The sequence below is a fragment of the Vulpes lagopus genome, chromosome 12 (genome assembly GCF_018345385.1).
Source record: "Vulpes lagopus strain Blue_001 chromosome 12, ASM1834538v1, whole genome shotgun sequence".
Classification (NCBI taxonomy): domain Eukaryota; kingdom Metazoa; phylum Chordata; class Mammalia; order Carnivora; family Canidae; genus Vulpes; species Vulpes lagopus.
The window spans coordinates 45,710,521-45,732,255 of NC_054835.1; the positions used below are offsets into that span (position 1 = coordinate 45,710,521).

Consider the following 21,735-nt stretch of genomic DNA (forward strand, 5'->3'; position numbering starts at 1 on the left):
AGGAGTGGAAATTCCAACATACGATTTCAAGGGGACAAAAATGTTTAGACTACAGCACCTTTCCTTCAGAATCGGTTACTGATTCCAGGTAGGAATTCTCTCCAGTTTTATTGCACCTGTACTTTTCTTACATCATTCGTTATCCTTTGTTGGACAGGTTTTTGTCCTGTTGGTCGCATCTCCCCTACCTTGATTAAAGTCCTTGGGTACAGAATAATCTATGTTTTACTGCCTTACTCGCTTTTCATCCTATGTGGTACCTTGCACAAAGTACCACATTCAGTAAACATTTGTTAAGTAGATTGCTGGGTGGAACTAAAGCTGAGGAGAACCAGATGCACAACTTAGGTGTCAAGTGTTCAGCCCACCTGCCAGATAAAGCTACTCTTCTGTTGAAGCTTTTGGCTGCCTTCTGGTAGATCAATCTTAACCAGGCTCCTTTCAACCTAAACTTGCAACCAGCACTGCAACCATAAAAGCTGCTATTGGAACATAGTCCAGCATTAAGCTCCAAGTACCTCTAGCCATTTTGACCAGAACTTGGAGATTCTGCTCTCCCATTGGAAGAAAAAAAGCAGCCTCTTCCAAAGTTTGGTGGTCAAAAGTATGATTCATGATACGAAGTATTTTGCTTCTTTGGAGACCAAAAAATTCGAGCTTCAAAATGTTTTTCTTTCCTTTTATGATTTCAAAGACAGTTTTTTGTGCCAGCAGAGCTACAAGTCTTTGAAAGCTTGGTCTGAAAAGAACTATTTGAGGACAAAAGGGAATGTACCTCAGGAAAACAAAGCTGGAGCCGGGAATTTTGTTTTTTTAGTTCCTTTTTCTATGGAAACAAAGGCTGACCTTATGAGAAGAGGTTCTCCCCTGACGGACATCTGCCAGAGTTCTAGCTCAGCAATGATCTAGCCTGAGTAGGAGAGAACTTTCAAATTTGCCCAGATATTGGTTCACGGTATGGGAAGGGATGACTCTTGGTAGTCTAGTCATGTGCAGTGGACCAATGTGACTGGATTAGGAGTATGGCTACAAATCTTTGTTCACATACATTTCTCTGTCCTTCCCCTTAGGTGGATCATTTGGACAAGAATGGTCAGTGTGCTTTGGTCCATGCTGCTCTCCGAGGTCATCTGGAGGTTGTCAAATTTTTGATTCAGTGTGACTGGACAATGGCTGGCCAGCAGCAAGGAGTATTTAAGAAGAGCCATGCCATCCAGCAAGCCCTCATTGCTGCAGCCAGCATGGGTTACACGGAGGTAAGAAAGCAGGTGATAAGGTTTAGGGTTTTTAGGTTTTTTCAGGCTATGTATTGAAAGACCTAGGAAACAGGAGGAAAATGGTTGCGTTATTATAAAATTATCTTACTAATTAATGTGAATTAGCTTTTTGGTCACTGTTTTGGGGAATAGGAGACTGAACTCCATGAAGCACTTGAATTCTCAAATACCAGCATATCTAGAATTATGAACATAGCATGTCAGAATGGGAAAGAAGTTTGGAAATCATCTAATCCAATTCCTCCCCATCTTGCCACCCTTATTTAACAGACAGTGACACTGAACTCCTAGGGATTATTTATTGACCTGTACTCACATGGGTAGGCAGTGTAGAATGGGAAGAACACAACATTTGAAATTTCAGAAGGACCAGGTTTGAGTCCCAGTTTGCTACATCATTTGCTCTGGACCTTGGACAGTTTACCTAATCTCTTAGAATCTTCATTTCCCATCAGTAAAATGACTCTAATAAGTTCTTTTTTACGAGCTGGTGTGAAAGGGTCTTAGTGAACTGTTAAACACTATACAAATGATATTTTTACTAATGATAGTAATAATATAGTGGCAAATGTATGGAATTAATAAATGCTAAGAAATATTGAACATCCAGTTCCAAGACGATTGTGTAATAGAGCAGAAGTGTGTGCGTGTGTGTGTGTGCATTCATACTTAAATTAGTACAAATTTTAATGATATGAAGAACATATAGCACACAGTTTATAAATGATGAAATATGCAGTACTCTTAATGGAATGCTTGATTTTTGTGACATTTATATTGGCAGCCAACCTATGGTTGCAACTCATGGATCATTTATAGATGATCTTTTTTGCTTTTTTCACAATAACTTTATTGTCATTATATTTGATATGTGATCTATGTTAAACTACTTCTCACCCTCATACAAATCATACTCATTAAACTGGAACCTCTTTGAGACTTTAGCACTAAATCAAATCTTGATTTGTAATGTTTGCCAACTTCCCGGCTACCCCCAGAACTGATATAGAGCTGCTATTGTGGTATTGCTAAACACAGAGTTGAGAAGAGACGCATAGTAGCACACACCATGATGTGATATTTCCACCATACAGACACAATACATATAAATAACCTCAAGGGCATGGAAAATGTAAAGTGTAGTTAAATAATTAAGAGATCACAAGAGTTTATATTTTTTAACCTTTTTTAAAATATAATTTATTTGTTATTTAATTTTTAATAAACAGCTTCGTTTAATAACCGGCTTACAAAATTCCTGAAAACGTAGTGCTCAACTTTCATGGGTCAGTACACGTTGGCTTACCACTACATGGGATACTTCCATGACACAGCTACCCTGCCAACTGACCTGATATGTCACCAAGGGAATATTAAGTAAAACTGGGATTTCCAATATCTCTAGGTTTTAAATTCTCTCTACAGGCACTTTAATGCTAGTAGTCGTTCTGACTTTTTTTTTTGTTCATGAGAGACACACAGAGAGAGAGGCAGAGACACAGGCAGAGGGAGAAGCAGGTTCCCCACAGGGAACCTAATGCAGGACTCGATCCCAGAACCCTGGGATCATGCCCTGAGCCAAAGGCAGACACTCAACCACTGAACCACCCAGGTGCCCCTCGTTCTGCCTTTATTATCCCCAAAGCAGTCCTTGTACTTGCAAGCAGAAAAAAGAAGATCATTGCCTGACTCTGATGAAGTACAGGCCCTCAGTTTTCTCCATATTTGTTTTCTGGTTTTTATTTATTGATTGGGTTTTTTTCCTCTTTATTTATTGATATTCTTATTGGGAGAATGAGAGGTTGCTTCTTTAACTTAAATGTGAGGAATAAATAATTTTTTTAAAAATAACATGCTATATAAGTGAGTCATGTTCAAGAGAAACGTATAAACTGTAGCTAATAAAACAAATGCTCATCATGGCAGCTCTCATTTCTTTGTTGGGATAGTCAGTTCTGGTTTCTGTGCAAGAGTTTTCATCATACTTGGGTCATCCAGGTATCTTTCAAACCTCACAGACTAGAGTTGGTAGCATAGTTTTCCACCTGAAGTTTGAACTGACACAATTTCTTGTTTCAGATTGTCTCCTACCTACTTGATCTTCCAGAAAAAGATGAAGAAGAAGTAGAGCGAGCACAGATCAACAGTTTTGACAGTCTCTGGGGAGAGACAGGTACTTCTATAAACATTACTCTCTTTTCTCATTAATGTTGTGTGTTCATATGGAGATACTTTGCATCACACACCCTGATTTTTCCTCTGACATACCTTTAGCAGTCTCCATCTAATGGCTTTTTACTGGAAATTGATTCAGCCAAAGTAAAATGTCAAGCGCTATCCTTCTTCCAATCCTCTCTCCCTTTGGATTCTCCAAATCATTAGCACCAGAGTCTTCTTTCAACCAAAATCTTACCCTGCTCTTGTTTCCAAATATTTTTAAAAGACTGAAAGTTTCCTTACAGCGTGCCAAACCAGAGCAAAAAATGGTTGTGGCCTCTCTCTTTTATATGATCCTTGTAGCAGTTAAGTATAAATATTGCTCCCGTCAAAATAACTCCACCTGCATTGTAAACCAGGAGGTTAAGTTTTTATCCACACCTCTGACTTAACCAAGTTAGTTATCATGGCAGAGTGGTATCTGACGTGGTTAAACTGTTATGTTATAAGTAAAGTTTCTATCTGGATGCAAAATGAAGGTACCACCCTATAAGGCACAGCCCCATGCATCCATTTTCATCTGTAGCCAAGAGATTTCTATATTGCTTGGTACTTACTACAGAAACAGAAGCTTCTTGCTTTTTGGCCTTTGCAGGAAATGATTGCTGTCTTTCCTCCAAGTCTAAACTAGAACATCTGGAGAAACATTAGTAACCTTTTCTATGTTTTTATGAAATCAGGGCAATGAAAGCTTTAGAGTCACCACAGATATGTGTCATATTAGCCAGGAAAAGTAGACCAATATTGAGATGGCCAAGTTAGGGGGAATATTTTATTAAACAAGGAGGGTATGTGTTTTGGTTAGTCAGAGTGTTATTAAAAATAAAGGAGGCACTTGAATTCATTTAAAATTTATAATGATCTATCAAATTGTGATGTTTCCTTTCATGGCAAATATCATAGGTAGGTTTCATGGCTTCTTTAACATCATGTAGAATGATCCAAAGCTCAGGAATTTACTTCTCAAACAATCCCTCCCTCTGTAAGACTAAAGGGAACAGATGCCAGGCAGCTGCAGCTTATGAGCCCAAGACAGATTAAAGGAAAATGTGCAGCTGGAAACAGCTGCCGTCTCTGGGACCCTACCCTGTGGGAAGCCAGAGGACAGACTGAGGGGAAGGAACTGACCAGGATGCCAGCAGCTCTGGAGTCCATGTCTTCTGAATAAGAACTGTGGGAGGGACAGTTCTGCAGTTTACTGCTCCCATCAGCACAGCCTGTCCCAGCACACTATTGCTGGGCCATGCACATGGAACCCAGGAGGATGAAAAGCACTATGGCCTGATGAGGACAATGTAGAGGAATTATAAGGCTAGCAATCATGGTGATGAATATCATACACATTCTAGTACTGTACTTGAAAGAATTTCTTAAAAACATTTAAGAAGGGAGTGACCTAAATGGAAGATTTATTTTTATTGATATGAATTTCTTATCAGAATAAAATTTTATGGGGGCATCTGGGTGGCTTAGTCGGTTAGGCATCTGACTCTTGATTTTGGCTCAGGTCATGATCTCAGGGTTGTGAGATCAAGCCCTGTGTTAGGTTCTGCACTGTGTGTGGAGCCTACTTGGGATTCTCTCTCTCCCTCTCTTATACCTCTCTCTCTTTCCCTCCCACCCTCCCTCTAAAAAAAAGAATGAAACTGTGGCCTCAGGACTTTTTAAATATCTAACTTTCACATGCACAATGAAGTTTGTTACATTAATTTATATAAATATGTACCATATCTTAAGATTGTAAAAGAAAATCAGAGCTTCATGTCAGTTGGCTTATAATCAGAATTGTATTGTGTTTAACTTGATATTTATATGAAATAATTACAGCATTATAAACATAAAATGCTATTTGAATAGTGCTAGAATGAAATGTGTCTGTAATACAGTTTATAGATCTATAAACAGTTATTTGGCTTCGGGAAAATTTCTAGGAAATAATGTCTGTGCTATGTAAGAATGTCCCTAAACCTCTCTACTGATATAGAACAGACTATGAGTTGCTTTTCTATCTATAGTGATGGATTTACTAAATATACATGTTCCTTTCTACCTTATAGCACATATGATTTAAAACGTATAATAACCCATTGAATTGTGATGTTTTCTCCAATGGTAGAATCTTACACATGTCCCCCTTATTAGAGAATGAAGGTGTGTGACCTCTAGCCATTGGTTGGGTCTTATACCTACAGCCCTGGTCTAAACAACAAAATCCAATGGTTGTGATGTCCCCAACAATCTGTATCATTTACTGTATCAAATCTAAAACACCATTAACTATAGGAAACTATATAGCCATTATTTTTTTATGTGCCACTACAAAAAAAGAAAGCCTCGGCCTATTAAACTGACACAGTTCTTTATTATCACAGCAATCACAAGATGCATCCCAGTTTTAGAGATGTTAAAATGTGAAGGGAAAAAAGTACATCTTAGAATCAATGAAATTTATCTTAGCATATAGTAAGATAATAATTGAGTTTTTACAGAGCAGATTTTCTAAAAGCAGGTCACTAGAATATACTGGTTGCCTTTGTCCTTCTTTTTCAGCCTCTTTATCCTTCCTGATAGCATCTGCCTACATCCAGCCTCCACCATCTGGCTGGCCCCCTCCCATCCCACAGGGTTTTTACAGACTTCTCATGGAACAGTACAGAAGAAAAACAATTAAGGTGATAAGATTGTTCACCATGCCCTCTTTCCCTTGTCTAACAAGCTTAAACCAGGACCAGCATTAAAAGCTTCTAGCAACTCTAGAGGGCCTGAACCATCCTATGACCCAAAAGAAGCAAGAGTTCACAAAATAAACAAGATACCCATAACTCATGCCCTTATCATTTTTTGCCTACGTTATTGCAACTGCCTCTTCGCTGATCTTGTCACCCTTTCATGATTCATCTCCCTTGTGACTTCCACCAGAGTGAACTTAGTGAGCCACAATCTGTTGGTATCACTTTCCTGCTTACCACCCTTTAATGACCTGTATTATTAATGAAGTTATTTAGTATAATCTAAGAAGACCAGTTGTGATCTCTAGGCTTATCTTTTGCCCCGCTTCTCTAGTAACTCCAGTAACAACAAACATACTGTCTCCCACCTCAGTGCCTTGTAAGTGTTCTCCCTGTGCCCGGCCTGCCTCCCCTTGTCCTTGCATGCCTTTGAGACTTCTATTTCTCTTTTAGTATCTAGCTCAGATGAACATCTCTTTCTGAAGACCTTCTCAGACGCTTCTTCCTATTATCTCCATCCCACTTATACACTAGATAGTAATGTATTTTTTATTTGTCTATCATCCTGACTCAACCTTGTGTTCCTTGAGAGCAGAGACAGTGTCTGATAAATAGTTCAATAAATGTTTAGTTAGTGTTTTGGATAGCAGTGATCAGTTTATGTCTCCCCAACCACCTCTCTCTCATTGGTCTTGCATGACCTAGTCTGTGCTATACTCTTTCACAATTGAAAATAGATACACACAAGCTTTGCCGCATTCTGTTGAGTGTTACCATCCCATCCAAGCAGACTGGCTGTTTCCCCATCTCTGAGCTGCATCCTGTCTGCCTATTCAGACTCCTTAGATGTTCCACTTTGAAGAAGGACCATTTATGTCAGATAATCTCATCAGCTGCTGACAAGCTAGGGAACAAATTCTGTAACTGGTCTCTCAGGAAGAGATTTGGCTCCAAACTGCTGTGTTTGCTCTAAGAATCAGTTTGTTGCTTTATGGAACTGACTTTACCTTAATCTTCTTTCTTTCAAAAAGTTGTAACACTTTTTGATAAGACTTACATAAAATCCAGCCAAAGCAGTTTTTTGCTCTTGGATTTTGAAAAGTACAGATCCCATTTTATGTAGCTGTGTTGTTCTGAGATGAAATTGGCCAGCTGTTTTAATGACCATGTCCAGCCATCAGCTGGAGATTCCTACCAAATTACATCATAACCTAAGCAACAAAAATGATACAACAAAGAAAAAAGCCAAATGGAACATTCCCTCTCAGATTAATGTGTTATCCAATGAGCTGAAATGGGCCAGCCAGAGCAGTATAACTCCAGATTAGAGTGAACAATATAAGTTTTAGCTTTCAAGATGGGCACTGGTTGTAAATTTTCAGCAGTGTTGTGTGAACTGGCATCATTGGTGTGAAAGACTTGATTCTGAAATACTGTTTGTATTTTCTCCAACAAGCTACAAATTCTTTTATGAAAAGAATGTATTTGCCCTCCCTCCACCATACACAGGGCATTAAAAGGGAGGTTTGCTGCAACCCTATCAACTCGTAGCTACTTTAAATGGAATCAGAGAGTAAGAATTAGAATTTTTTCTAATTATTTGTTTTATATACCAACAATATGATTCTGGTGGTTTCTAATGAGTGTCTACCCCAGTCAAGTTCTTTTTTTTTTCCCAGCTTTCCTAGGATCTAATTTACATATAACGTGTAAATGTAAGGTGTACAACATGATGAGTTCTAACCAATGTCTTAAGCTACTCTCATGTTCTGACCCAAGAATTAAAGTGGTTTTTTTCCTAAACTATTAGAAGTATGAAGTTGGCTAAGAGAGAAGATCACTTTGATGTAAGGAACAAGACACAAAACTTCTTTGTCAACTTAATAATCATACCCATCGATACCTATACTTACTCATTGAAGGCTTGGAAATGATGCTCACCTCAGATAAACCTCTGCCCTCCTGTTAGGAATAGGACAGAAATGCCAGTGTTAAGAGCTCCAAAATTGAAACTACACATAAGGCAAGACACATACATCTAGTTTGAGTAAATACATCTTCTAAAACTGTCACATTTTTTTCATAAGCCCTTCTTATCCTTGAGGAAAGAAAAGGTTACTTAAAAGTTTATCTTAGTTGAAATTACAGGTAGTTTGATTTTGCATATGAATCAGTTGTGGATGAATTTGACTAAGCCCAAGGACAAAATGCCACTGGTTGCACTTAAATGAAAAAAATTTTCAAGTGACCATTTGATTTGAATTTCAGTTGCTTTCTTGATTAGATACCAACATTTGCAAACTGAAATATGATCTGCACTTACCAAATACTATCTTTTTCTGATTTGCCATTGGAGTAGGTGGCCATGATCAAGGAAGGACTTGCTGGCTACCACATCAGCTGTCCAAGTCAGCATGGTAAAAAAAAGTTCTCTATCCTCTTTTTTTTATTTTTTTAAATTTTTAAAAAAGATTTTAATTATCTATTTGAGAGAGAGCAAGAGAGGGAGAGAGAGAGAGCACAGAGGTAGAAGGAGAGGCAACTTCCTGCTGAGCCCAACATGGGGCTCCATCCCAGAACCCTGGGATCATGACCTAAGCCAAAGGCAGACACTTAACCAACTGAGCTACCCAGGCCCCATCCTCTTTCTTTAAAAGCATAATTCCTGCTGCCTTGTAACCGTGTTTACCATCCACCCCACCCTCCTCCATTCTTTAAAACACAGAACCTATGCATTTGAGATGCCATGATCAAATGAAATATATATATTTGTTCAAATATGAACTTAATAGAAAATCTATCTCCAAATCCCTCTTGCTACTATTGAACCAGGCTCAGAGAATGAAATAGGCACTCAGAGAATCTACTCTCTGAGTGGACAGTAGCACAAAAAGAATGTTTAAGTTTCGTCCTGCTGTGTCCCTTATAGTCACTATTGCTATTTTTATTATTTGTTACTCCATTATTTTATAATCAGAACCTTTGTCACACCTCTTTTCTCATCTTTAAGACTATTAACTTGAACATCTCCGACTTCCATATGAAAGTGGCTGCAAATGTACTAGAAACTTCTGTCTCAAAAAAAAAAAAAGAAACTTCTGTCTCAACTAATGAAGAAAAAAAGAAAACTGGCCCAACTGAGACTGCTATTCTTGACTTTGGTTCTTTAGGTTTAAGGGCCCAGGAGTAGAGGTTGGCCAGAAGTGGTTCCTAGCTAATTTTAAAAATTACTTACTTGGGGCACGTGGGTGTCCCATTTGGTTAAACATAAGCTCAGGTCAGGATCCCAGAGTCCTGGGATGGAACCCCATGTCGGGCTCCCTGCTCAGTGGAGAGCCTGCTTTCTCTCTCTTTCTCTGCAGCTCCTCCTGCTTGTACCCTCTCACTCTCTCTCTCTGCCAAATAAATAAATAAAATAATAAAATAATAATAAAATAAAAAGACCTTACTCTGCAAAGGCCCTTCTCTCTACATTTCACCCATGCATACACACCCATGTGAAGTTTGTTGCTAAGAAGAGGTGCCAAAAAAAGAGGTAAGTCAAAAGCAGGGAAGACAGTCTAGGTAGGAAAAATGAAACCAAGTAAGTTTAATCAAAGGTGATTTTCAATAAATTTATTATCTACAATTGTCTCCATATATTGTAAGCCCATTTAAATGTGGTTCTATTCATGATTTTTCTTTAAAAATTTCATTTGTGACAAAAGTAGCTTATAACCATTCTTGGAGGTGAAGTAGCAGTTCCATTAATCTAACACAGATATACTGCCATGCTCACACAGAGGGCTGGAGAGGGAAAGACCCACCTGTTCTCAGTCTGTGTTCTCTGCCCTCAGCACTGACAGCTGCAGCTGGAAGGGGCAAACTGGAGGTATGCCGTCTGCTCTTGGAACAGGGGGCAGCAGTGGCCCAGCCAAACCGCCGTGGGGCAGTGCCCCTGTTCAGCACTGTTCGCCAGGGCCACTGGCAGGTAAGCAGGGTAGCTACTTCCAGTTCTTCGGATAGGGCTAAGTTCTAGGAAGGGACTTCAGAAGCAGAGAGGAAAAAAAAATCACAAAGTTTGGGTTACTCAGCAGTCACCGGGCTTGAGGACTTGGGCCTTTGTTAATAATACTCTGGTTCATTGAGAATATGTCAGAAACCTAACATTCAAAATCATCATCATTTTAAAAAAGATCATCATCATGATCTATATTGTATAGAAGGACCAGCTACCTTTTGCCTGGTCATGGAGTGACCTGCTTCTTACATTTCACAGTATCCACATGTTCTCTAAAAGATTCATATCCCAAAAGACCCCTGCCAACAGGTGTCTTGCAGGTGTCTCAGACTTGCCAAAAGAAAATGTGGTGTATGTAAATTCTAGCTATGCAGTCTTTCCAGATGTTTGAATTCCAGATAAATTCCACTAATTTATACACTTAGGATGGAAAAGAAAACATATTGGTGATAATCTTTGGAAGTATTTGTGTAGAAGAAAGGCTCCAGAAGCCAAACAGTATAGAAGAGTTACAGAGGCATTTTATTGTATTCACTTCAGTCAAAGGTATTCACAACAGGCAGCCTTGAAACCTCTAGAAGTCAATAAAATGACACTGGCATAGGTAGTGACTTGTGTTAGAGCTTCCATCATGGGATTGCTTAGTCTACATCTTGGCCTTTTGTATCTTAAATTCTTTTTCATTTAGGGGTTGAGTCAAACATTCAGAGTTGAATTCTTATTTTGGCTATCCTTAGGAGAGTCAGAGATCAAATAACATGGTACTAGGACTGTGCAGGAACTAAGGGACTCTTGCAGTAGACACTTACATGTAGAGATGACTCGCCTGTACAGCAGGAGGAAATCCTTCAGTGGAGGGAACAACATGCACGTGGCTACTCAACAGCTCTTCCTGGCTCATTTGTCCCTGTTTCTCTACACTTGCAGATTGTTGATCTTTTACTCACCCATGGAGCTGATGTCAATATGGCAGACAAGCAGGGTCGTACTCCCCTGATGATGGCTGCCTCTGAAGGCCATCTAGGAACTGTGGACTTTCTACTTGCACAAGGTCAGTCCTGGGATGCTGGAGCTGCATGGTCAGTGCCTATAATAACCTAAGGAATTCATGATTTCCAGTGATGGATTCTAAGAGATGTTAATAGATATTATTGGGGCACCTGGGTGGCTCAGACAGTTGAGCATCCAGACTCTTGGTTTTGGCTCAGGGCATGATCTCAGGATCCTAGGATCCAGCCCTGCATCTGGCTCCATGCTCACCAAGTTGTCTATGTGAGTCTCTCTCCCTCTGCCCTCCACCCTGCTCACGCATGCGCTCACACGTGTTCTCTCTCTCAAAATAAGTAAATCTTTAGAAAAAAGAATATGTATTATTAATCTAGTTGGCTAAAATGTGAAAGTCCATCTCCTCTCCTCTTATATACAGTGGGACCCTTCACTCTGACACTTTTTGTTTCCTTATGGTTTGAGGGATTTTTGGTATTCTAGTCAAATTAACATCTTCTGAATTTTCTAATTCAAATTTGTAATCTCTAAACTTTGATTTTTAATATATACTCAATAGACATTCATCTTCCAAGGACTATGCTTTTTCTTTATCAATCCTTTTGTAAGCCTGAACAACTAATATTTTTCTTGTATCTAAAGGAGACAAACAGAGGTTAAGACAGTTGCCAACAGTGGGACCCTGTTTGAGAATTCAGAATATTATATTATCTTCTTGTTGTAATAAATTGCTTTTGACATTAACCAACATTCACATACCCTAGTGAATGGGAAATGAATTAAAGGAGATTGTGGTCACACCACCTTCAAAAGCATTTCAGGCTCCTTTTGATTGCTCTGACTTCATTCACTGATGCAAAACAGGGGTGAGTGATGGAGGACTTCTAGAGAAGGAAAACTCATGTCACTGATGACTCTACAGTACCATCTAGTGGACTTTGAGCATTTATAGGAAGCAGGAGATAGTATAATTGTGACCAGCCTAATGACTCCACTCCAGCCAACAAACAAGTCTGGTTTTATGATATCTATCCTTACTTCTGCCAAGAGGGGGTTGGAGGAGGATAGAGAGTGTACCTTGATTCTCAGGTTAAGATGTGGCAGGAATAAATGTCCCAGAACAACCTAAGTCTACTGGAAAAGGCAGGACCTCTTCAGCTACTGATAACCTTGAGATCACTGCACGGAGTCTGCCACATGCCAGTGGAAGCTTATCAGACACAGATATCAGAGATTTGTTCTCCCTTACCATTGCTTATGATGGGCTTATGTCCTGATAAACCCAAGTTTAAAATATCATAAGTTGAAAATATCTTAAGTTGAAATACATTTAATACACCTAGCCTGGGGATGCCTGGGTGGCTCAGCGGTTAAGCTCTACTTTCGGCTCAGGGCGTGATCCTGGGGTCCTGGGATCAAGTCCCACATTGGGCTCCCTGCATGGAGCCTGCTTCTCCATCTGCCTGTGTCTCTGCCTCTCTCTCTCTGTCTCTCATGAATAAATAAATAAAATCTTAAAAAAATACATCTAGCCTATGGAACGTGGTATTTCTATAGCTTAGCTTTGCTTACCCTAAATGTGTTTAAATGTGTTTACAACACTTACATCAGCATACAGTTGGACAAAATCATCTAACACAAAGCTTACTCTATACTAGTGTTGAATATCTCAGGTAGTTTATTGAACACTGTACTGAAAGTGAAAAACAGAATGGTTGTACAGCACATAATGGCTTTATCTGTTGTTTACCTTTGTTGTTTTGTGGCTAATGGGGAGCTGTAGCTCGCTATTGCTGGCCAGCATCACGAGAGAGCATCGTACCACACATCACTAGCCTGGGAAAGGGTCCAAACTCAAAATTTGCTGTACATTTTCTACCAAATACCTATCACCTTTGTACCATCATAAAGCTGAAAAATTTTAAGTCAAACCATTACAAGTCAGGGATGTTCAGTATTTCCTTTATTCACACTTAAATCAGAGACTTCCACTAAATCAACAAATTCTGCAAACATTTATTTAGCTTACATTATTTGCAGAACACAATACTAGTGCTATGTCGGTGAGTGATTTCCTTTTAACTAATATACTATAATCCGTGCCCTCTAAGACACTGTATCTGGCAAGGAAGAGATGAAACAAAGATAAATACCTGAAAAGCAGAGAACCCTAAGTGCTCTGATAAAGGTATTGGAGTTAGGAAAGGACATACTTTGAAAGGTGAATAGGAAAAAAGTTTCAAAAAGAAAAAAGTTTCATATTTAGGGAAACGAACATAAATGAAAAGTCAGGAAGGAGAACCAGCACACAACAGGTTTGAGGAAATAAGCGAGTTGTCTGGTAAAGTACATGAGTTGCTTTTGGGAAGTAAAACTGGAAATGTAGGTAGGAAGAAAGTGAAAAGGAACAGATTAAATGAGGTTTTGGATTTAATTCTGAAGGCAGTGGGGAGCCTTTCAGTATTTTTTAAAAGGGAATAAAAAATGTGCTTTAAAAAAAATCTCTCTGGCAGCAGTGCAAATAGTAGATTTGATGGAGGAATTATAGTGGACCAGGGGATCAATTAGGAAGCATTGTAATAGAATAGATGAGAAGTAATGATGCTCTAATCCAGGTGCACTAGCTGTTAGAATAGAACAGAAGGGCCAAGAACAAAAACTATTTTGATTACAGAGTAATTACACGTAGGAAATAGTAATCGTTGAGTTATAGATCACTCCAGAGTTTTAGTTTTTTAAAAGATTTTATTGATCTATTTGAGAGAGAGAGAGAGAGAGAGAGAGAGAGAACACATGTTGAGGAAGGGCAGAAGGAAAGGGAGAAGCAGACTCTCCCCGGCAAGTGGAGAGCCTGACGTGGGCTCTATTGGGGGCTCGATCCCAGGACCCTGAGATTATGACCTGAGCCAAAGGTAGACACTTAACCAGCTGAGCCACCCAGGGGCCCCAGATCACTTCAAAGTTTTAAAATGGATGTTTGGAAGAAGTGTGATTACATTAACTCCAAGGGGAAGAAAAGAGAGAAGGGGAAGATTACTTACTGAATTTTGGACCCATATTGAATATATGGGTTTATTTCATATGTATCTCCTATTTCTTAGGTTCCAGCTTTCCTTATCTCTGGAAAATCAGCTTATCTGTAATATACATCCAGAACCTTCTTATCCTGCTTCTTCCACCTTTGGAGTCTCTGTCCAGGAAATTTATAGATGTTCCATCTAAGAAAACTCCTTAGATTCTGTACCACATTCAAATTCATTCTGTGTTAGAGTCAATGTTTTAATTGCAAACTATACCATTATGAAAAGAGAACCCAGTACATAAACAGCTGTCATCAGAGTTAGAGGTATGGTACCTTCCAGCCCTTCATCTTGCTGTGGGAAGCCACAAAGTCTGGTTGTCTGACCTCTGGGAGTAAAAAGATAATAGGCCAGATAACTGCTGAGTGGATCCTGAGCCTAGCTATGGCACATCCTAAGCTTGATCTGACATCTGAATCCTGTCTAGCTGGGGAGGCAGCCTGGAAAGTGTTCTGTACACAGTAAGTTGATCCTACTTTAGTTAGTATGACATGTCAACTGTGTGAAAAGAATTGTCTTAGGTACTCTTCAAACTAGCAAGGAAGTGATAGGCTCTTTGCCATCCAAGAGCTTACAGTCTAGGCTAAGAACCAAATGTATACTGAATTTTAGACTAATTATACAACAGTGTATCAAGTATGCTTGATCCTTACAGATAAAAATAGAAATGTTAAAAAAAAAAAAATAGAAATGTTGAAGAAAAACAGTTATAGAATACCAAAAAGGCTAAGAGAGTAGGGATGGGATCATTGAAGCCTGGTGAATTTAATTAAACTCTGAATTTCCTTGTGACTGGGGCTCAGTTTCTTCCTGTGAGTTCATCTCCCCCATGTTGTAGGGAGAAAGAAAGTGGCCAATGATAACCATGATAACCATGTACTGAGCTCCTCCTGTTTTATGAGAATCTCTACAGGAGTTTACAGTGTTGTCACTCTGCTGAGTTCTGAAAACATTCACTGAGAATTAATTCTGTGCAAGGAGGATACATTAAAAATGATTAATAACCAAATAAGGTCATATGTTAAGCACATTCAAGATGAAGTGAACAGTGAACCAGGAGAAGCTTCCTGGAAATAGGGGATTTGGAAATGGTTCCTAGAGAATGAGTAGAAATGAGGCAGTTTGTGGGGAATGAAAAGATTGCCCACATGGAAGCCAGCATGAACAAAAGTGAAGATACAGGAATATTGTGGAAGAGTCCAGAGGCAGTGAGCCTATCTGCTGGCCAAAGTAGAGGATTCTCTGAGGGGCATAATGAAACTTAAGCTGGAGAGTAAGCTTGGGGTAGATTGTGGAGGGCCCAGAATATCCAGTGAAAACAATGAGGCTCTCTTCTACCAAGTGCTTATAGGATCATTTTTTTAAAAAACAGTTTTATTGGGATCCCTGGGTGGCTCAGCGTTTAGGTGTCTGCCTTCGACCCAGGGCGTGATCCTGGGGTCCTGGGATTGAGTCCCACTCACATTGGGCTCCCTGCATGGTGCCTGCTTCTCCCTCTGCCTCTGTCTCTGCCTCTCTGTGTGTGTTTCTCATGAATAAATAAATAAAATATTTTTTAAAAAATAAAAATAAAAACAGTTTTATTGAAAGATAACTCACATACCAGAAACAAAAGCTGTGCTTTGGCCAGAGTGTACAGCTTAAGCACCAGCTTTGCCTCCTGCTCTGAGTGGTTCTGGGTTCTATGTTTCCTCAGCCCTCTGTTACACTTGCTCTTATAGGTGCCTCCATTGCTCTAATGGACAAAGAAGGATTGACAGCCCTCAGCTGGGCTTGCTTGAAGGGTCATCTGTCAGTAGTCCGTTCTCTGGTGGATAATGGAGCTGCTACAGACCATGCTGACAAGAACGGCCGCACCCCCCTGGATCTGGCAGCTTTCTATGGTGATGCCGAGGTGGTGAGTGCCTTTACAGAAGCCTTTGCATAGCATAGGTAGGGAAGGTTCTCCATCCATAATGTCATCTGGGATTAAGGGTAGAGTAACATGTTGATGATTTCTGATAGAAAGTTCGTGGACCTGTACTTGCTAGAGGACAGGAATATTCAAAACACCACTGAAGACCAAGAATACATGTATGGCCTGAAATACCATGGCTCCTCAGCCTGGTTCAGAGCAGCAGTTGAATAAAAAGCCCAGGCAGCAGCCAAAGCCCTCAGTGGAGCTCTGCTGAGCCACTGCACTTGTGTTAACTGTTCTGTTTGATCCATGTTCTAGGTCCAGTTCTTGGTGGATCACGGGGCCATGATTGAACATGTTGACTATAGCGGAATGCGCCCTTTGGATAGGGCAGTGGGGTGCCGGAACACTTCTGTTGTTGTCACTCTTCTGAAGAAAGGAGCCAAGATAGGTAGGAGAAAGGAAGAAGGTGCTGGCCATCTGTGCCCGGGGGCCAGAGTGGCCCAGTGGTCTGGCTGCCCTGGGTGTTTGGTGTGAGTGTGTATAGTTTCCCCTCTGCCCTGGCCCAGTTGTTGTCAAGTGAACAGAAAGGCTCTTGGCCCAGAGAAAGCACCATCTGAGCCACGGTCTACACCACTCTGTGTCCAGACTCACATGGTTCTCTGCCATGCCCTTAGGGGCCTCAGCCAGGAGGCTGCTCTGACCTCAAGCACATCTTAGTGCTAATGCCTGTGTGCCAGCCCCGCCCTGTGAGCATCCTCGATCCCTGCACTGCCGTGAGCCTCTGCTTTCCCTTGCTCTGTATGTGCTTCAGACTCTCCAGTCCCTGCTGCTGCCGCCCCACCTGCTCCCCCATCCCTCAGACCCGTAGACAAGGGTTGGCTGATATGCTGGCTTTTTTGCTGCCTGCCTCTCACTGCTGCTTTTTCCTTCTTTTTTTTTTTTTTCACCTTCATCCATTTTTTTTTCCTCTCCTACAACTTTTTGTTTTCTCCTTTCTTTGAAGGTTGTCAGACGTTACCGAGTCGCCCACGAGGTATATTTCACCGCTGTCAGCATCAGGCGTGGTCTGATGGCTTGGTCAGCTTTGCCTTCTCCTCTTTGATTTAGCCTGCATGAGTTCCCTACACCTCTAATCTTTTAATTTACTTCACCTTAAAAGAAGATTTTTTTTAATGACTGTTGTAGAGAATAACTTGAACTTTTGATAACTAACCCTGGAAAGCTTAGTTGGTAAATAATTCAGGTGTCTATAAACTAATCAGTTTAACCTCTTCTTTCTCTTTGTGGGTAAAGTAGTCCTCAGTAATGTCGGCTTGTTGGCTTGTTTCACATCTTTTGACATTTGAACTGTGCTCCTGGTTCAAAGTAAATCCCAGGGAGGCCTATTCAATACTTACTCCCAATTAAGGGAGCCTGTAGAATCTTTAATGATTCCCCTTCTACAAAGTACATATTTTTAAATTAAGAGACTAAACAACTAGGGATCATGAGTCCCAAGGTTGCCTTTTTTGGATTTTTTAGATCTTGTGGTAACATTTAATGTAAACCTTCTCCTAATGACCTCATTTAAAATAACTCCAGAGTAAGCCATGGCCTGCCCAAATACAACACGTTGGCAGGCTTTGCTGCCCTCTTGTGGTGCAAGCTCAGACAGTTCAGACGTTCTTATTTTAAGGTGAATAGAAATCCAGCGCAGCTTCTTGGCAGTGGGAGTCCCTAAGATACTCCCAGGTCTAAACGATGAGGAAATTGTTGTGGAGCAAGTTGTTCTCTCAGCAGAAATCCCCCAGGATGTTTTTTTCACCTAGCTTCCTGCCACCCTTACATTGTCTGAGTTTTTTACCCATCATGCATCCTGTACACTACAGGTCCAGCCACATGGGCGATGGCCACCTCCAAACCAGACATCATGATCATCCTGTTGAGCAAGCTGATGGAAGAGGGGGACATGTTTTATAAGGTGAGGGGAGGAAGAAACAGTTTCCTTAAAGCAGCCACTGACTCTTTTCTACATGTAGAATTTACTAAAGTCTTGACAGTCTCATCTTCGGCTCTAAGGCAAAGGGAGACTGCTATCCCTCAGTGATGGGCTCATAAGTCGAAGACACTGAGTTTTTAATTTCCCAACAGAAGAGCAGAAGGGCCTATATATAAGCCTGTAGCTGATCAACTTGAAGACCTAATTTTAACTGGTCACTAGTAGGCAGTTATATAAATCATGCATGGAATCCGCTAAGTGGGACCTGGAAACTCATGGGACAAGTGAAGTAAAACTATGTAGTAGAGATATTTCTAGTCCATGGGAAAGAGGCATTGATCTTTGCTTTCATATTTAATTTATACATAGATTTAAAAGTCTGTAGTAATAATAGCTTGTTAACATCCCTGAGTAAGATAAGGAAAGCAAGACAAATAGCAGTTATAAGATTTGCTTAAGTCACTCACTGAATCACAACAAAAAAGCATGGAGTCTTTTTGTGCTCCCAATTTTAGCTGAAGGCCTATAACCCTAACATAGACTCTCTCCCATGGCCTATAGGAAGTCCCAAAAGAACATTACAGGTCAGGGCACCTGGCTGCCTCAGTCAGAAGAACATGTGATTCTTGTTGTGAGTTTGAGCCCCACGGTAGGTGTAGAGATTACTTAAATAAATAAAACTTAAAAAAAAAAAAAAAAGAACATGTCACGGTTGTCTGGTTAAGATTATCAGCATCTTCTCCTGAAGGTAAATATAAATCCAACCTCACTGAGATATTTCCCAGGCCCAAAGATGGGAAATGATCAAGAAGCGCATTATTATGTAAGAAACATACAGAGTTCCTGGGAGCAGAGTTGTGTTTTCTGAGGATGAAAGTCATGGTAATCTAGGACTCCTGGACTCCAAGGAAACTGGAGTCCTGACCCAACCAGTATTTCACATGACTTCCAAGAAGTCGTTACTCTGGGTGTTACATTTATGGACTTGGGGATAGCATTGCTCTCAGGAATCTAAGCCCTGGTCATAATATAACCTCTGATATTCCAAGAAAAGGAGTCCTACCTCCTAAGGAGAAGAGGCCCAACTACTGCTGTTCCCACCCAGAATTCTACCTTGGCGTACTCCAGATCCCTCCTTAATGAAAGGTGCTGAAGACATAATCAAAAGATCAGGATCCTTGGTGGAGTTACAGCTATACAGAAGAAATGGAGCAGATTAAGATCAGTGGAATGAATGGGAGATGCCTCCTGCATTATTCTGAGTTCAGCTTCTAGATTTTCCTTTATTTTTTTGTGTGTATGTATGTATGTATGTATTAGCTGATAGATTTTCAGATACAAAATGTGAGGAAAATTCAAGGCCCCTGTTACCAGGTCCCTAAGTTGATCATAGACTTACTGCATCTTGGAAAATCCCTCCTACATAGATCACAAATTCTAAACTCCTTTACTACCACCCTATCCCCAGCCTTTTCTAAAAGCAGGGGAACACTGACATACAATTTTATGCATTGAGATTCAGGAAGCAACGGCTAGACTGTTTTAGCTCCCACCTCCTTTGTGAGGAAGAGAATGACCTGTTGTACAGGACTGGCAAGGACAGGAAGTATTCCAGGCAAGCCAAAAGTAAAGAAGTAGTAATAACTCTCTAGTGGTTGGGACTAGGAAATGATATGTGTCCCAGGGATGTAGGGTCAAGAAAAAGCTCCTTTGAAATGAGCAAGATCGGTCTCTTGGGAATCCAGTCAGGAAGCCTGAGGTTCCAGGTGTTGGTTCTCTGGCTTGTGTCTTGGGGTATCCTCTTCAACCTTGCCCTTCCTGCCAGGTGAATTTCCTGTTGAAAAGACTGGACCCTCTGCTCTCACCGCCGGGGCCAGACCTCATCCCCAGCCTGGTGTTTGGGAGGGTGAACTTAATCATCACTGCAGAGAGGAGGAAGGGAGTGGGGGCCGGACCTCCTCAGTTGCTCAGCAGACCAACTGTGTGTTTTGCCATCTTGTACTCCCATTAGAAAGGTAAAGTAAAGGAGGCTGCCCAGCGCTACCAGTATGCTCTGAAGAAATTCCCCCGAGAAGGGTTTGGTGAGGACTTGAAAACCTTCCGGGAACTAAAGGTGTCTCTCCTCCTCAACCTCTCTCGATGTCGCAGGAAAATGAACGTAAGTCCCTCTCCTCCCAGCTGCTTTCTACAGCCCTGGAAGCTGACAGTCCACATCACTCACTGGCTCTTACCAGGCCCCTGAAATCGTTCTCTGCCCCATTTGGAACTTGGTTGTCCTTCACAGAGCACTGACATTTGCAATTTGAAAGAAATCAAGTCTGAGTATGCTCCGTATCTTAAACTATAAAAAAGTTAATGCTATGGGCACTTTTGGAGCTTTCTGAATTTTTAGTTCCCACCAAAAGTGATTGAAATACCATCATCATCGTCTCCTATCCCCAAGTCAGTTTTCCAGTCTTTGGGAAAATGTGGAAGCAGTGGTCACTCGAATTCCAGCTGCAATTGGATATGAATTGTAGTCACTCCCTTCCTTTCTGTTAGGCCCATCGTCACTTAAGGAAGGGCTGGAAAGACGGCTCAGGACCATGGACTTCAAGGTTTATTTCAAAGGCTAATCTAATTGAACTTTTCACTCCTTTCCTCATCTTTGTACTCCAGCATGCCCTGGCTCTTCTGTCACGGAGGGAACCGTAGGACTCTTCCTGCTCCTCTGTTACCTCCCAAGTAGTCCTTGGTCCTTTTCACCTGCCATGCAGAAACAGTCTCTGATGCCCTCAGCCACTGCTTCCGTGACACACAGATACTCCCAGGCGGAGAACCCTCTCTCAGAGATTGGCAAGAGCTGAGATTGTGTCAGAAACCTCTGATAACCCCCTGCCTGAGGTCTCACAGTTCCTCAGGAGCTAAAAACAATCCACCCTGAAAAAGAATGCCAATGAATAGGGAGCTCAGCTGTGCAGAAGTGAGATTTCAGCTGCAGGGGCAAGAGGCCTGCTGTCAGTTCCAGAGAGAGGTTGTTTGTGTGTACAACCTTCATCTCCTCCAGCTAAACCCTGGCAATCAGAAGAGCCCTCGTGTCAACATGCGTGTCTCAGAGAACAGAATTATGGCCCAAAGAGGCAGAGTTGCCCAGGGTGCTAAGGAGAGTGGGGACAGGGTAGCAGTTTCTGTTGGGAAGGGGATGCCCCAAGGAAGGCACTGAGGCTCTTCTGTGAAACAGAACCAGACCAGCGGTACCCATGCCCCCCGCAAGGCACTAGCCAGTGAGAATGAGACAGTGCTCAGGAGCCGCTACCAGCCTGCCGCCTTCTTTTTTGCCTAAACAAATAATCTACTTCTTAAAAGCATTCTAATCTTGCCAAAAATGATGATTGTCCAAAGAAAAAAGATAAGAATGGAGACAGTAGCAATAGGAGAGGACTTCCATAAGTTGGAATACTTCCTCGCTAGCTTCACGCTTGCTCAGAAACAGTTATCAGTCACCTCCCATGACCAATACTGTACGAAGCACCTGAGGTCCATCTTCTTCCGTCCGAGATAGCTTGTCAC

General features: G+C 41.1%; 1 protein-coding gene across 10 annotated transcripts in view; it reads left to right on the forward strand.

Annotated features, from left to right (window-relative positions):
- TANC2 (tetratricopeptide repeat, ankyrin repeat and coiled-coil containing 2) overlaps nt 1-21,735 on the forward strand; it is a 362,852-nt gene that overhangs the window by 330,743 nt on the left and 10,374 nt on the right. For 8 of the 10 annotated variants that reach the window (XM_041724731.1, XM_041724730.1, XM_041724735.1 and 5 more), the window contains 9 exons: nt 1,071-1,256; nt 3,357-3,450; nt 10,060-10,193; nt 11,151-11,274; nt 16,030-16,205; nt 16,524-16,656; nt 17,212-17,241; nt 18,077-18,168; nt 20,198-20,344. In XM_041724731.1, coding sequence (XP_041580665.1) covers nt 1,071-1,256; nt 3,357-3,450; nt 10,060-10,193; nt 11,151-11,274; nt 16,030-16,205; nt 16,524-16,656; nt 17,212-17,241; nt 18,077-18,168; nt 20,198-20,344 — 1,116 coding nt within the window. The remainder of the gene's footprint in view (nt 1-1,070; nt 1,257-3,356; nt 3,451-10,059; nt 10,194-11,150; nt 11,275-16,029; nt 16,206-16,523; nt 16,657-17,211; nt 17,242-18,076; nt 18,169-20,197; nt 20,345-21,735) is intronic. The other 2 variants (XM_041724733.1, XM_041724738.1) reach the window with 1 other exon arrangement.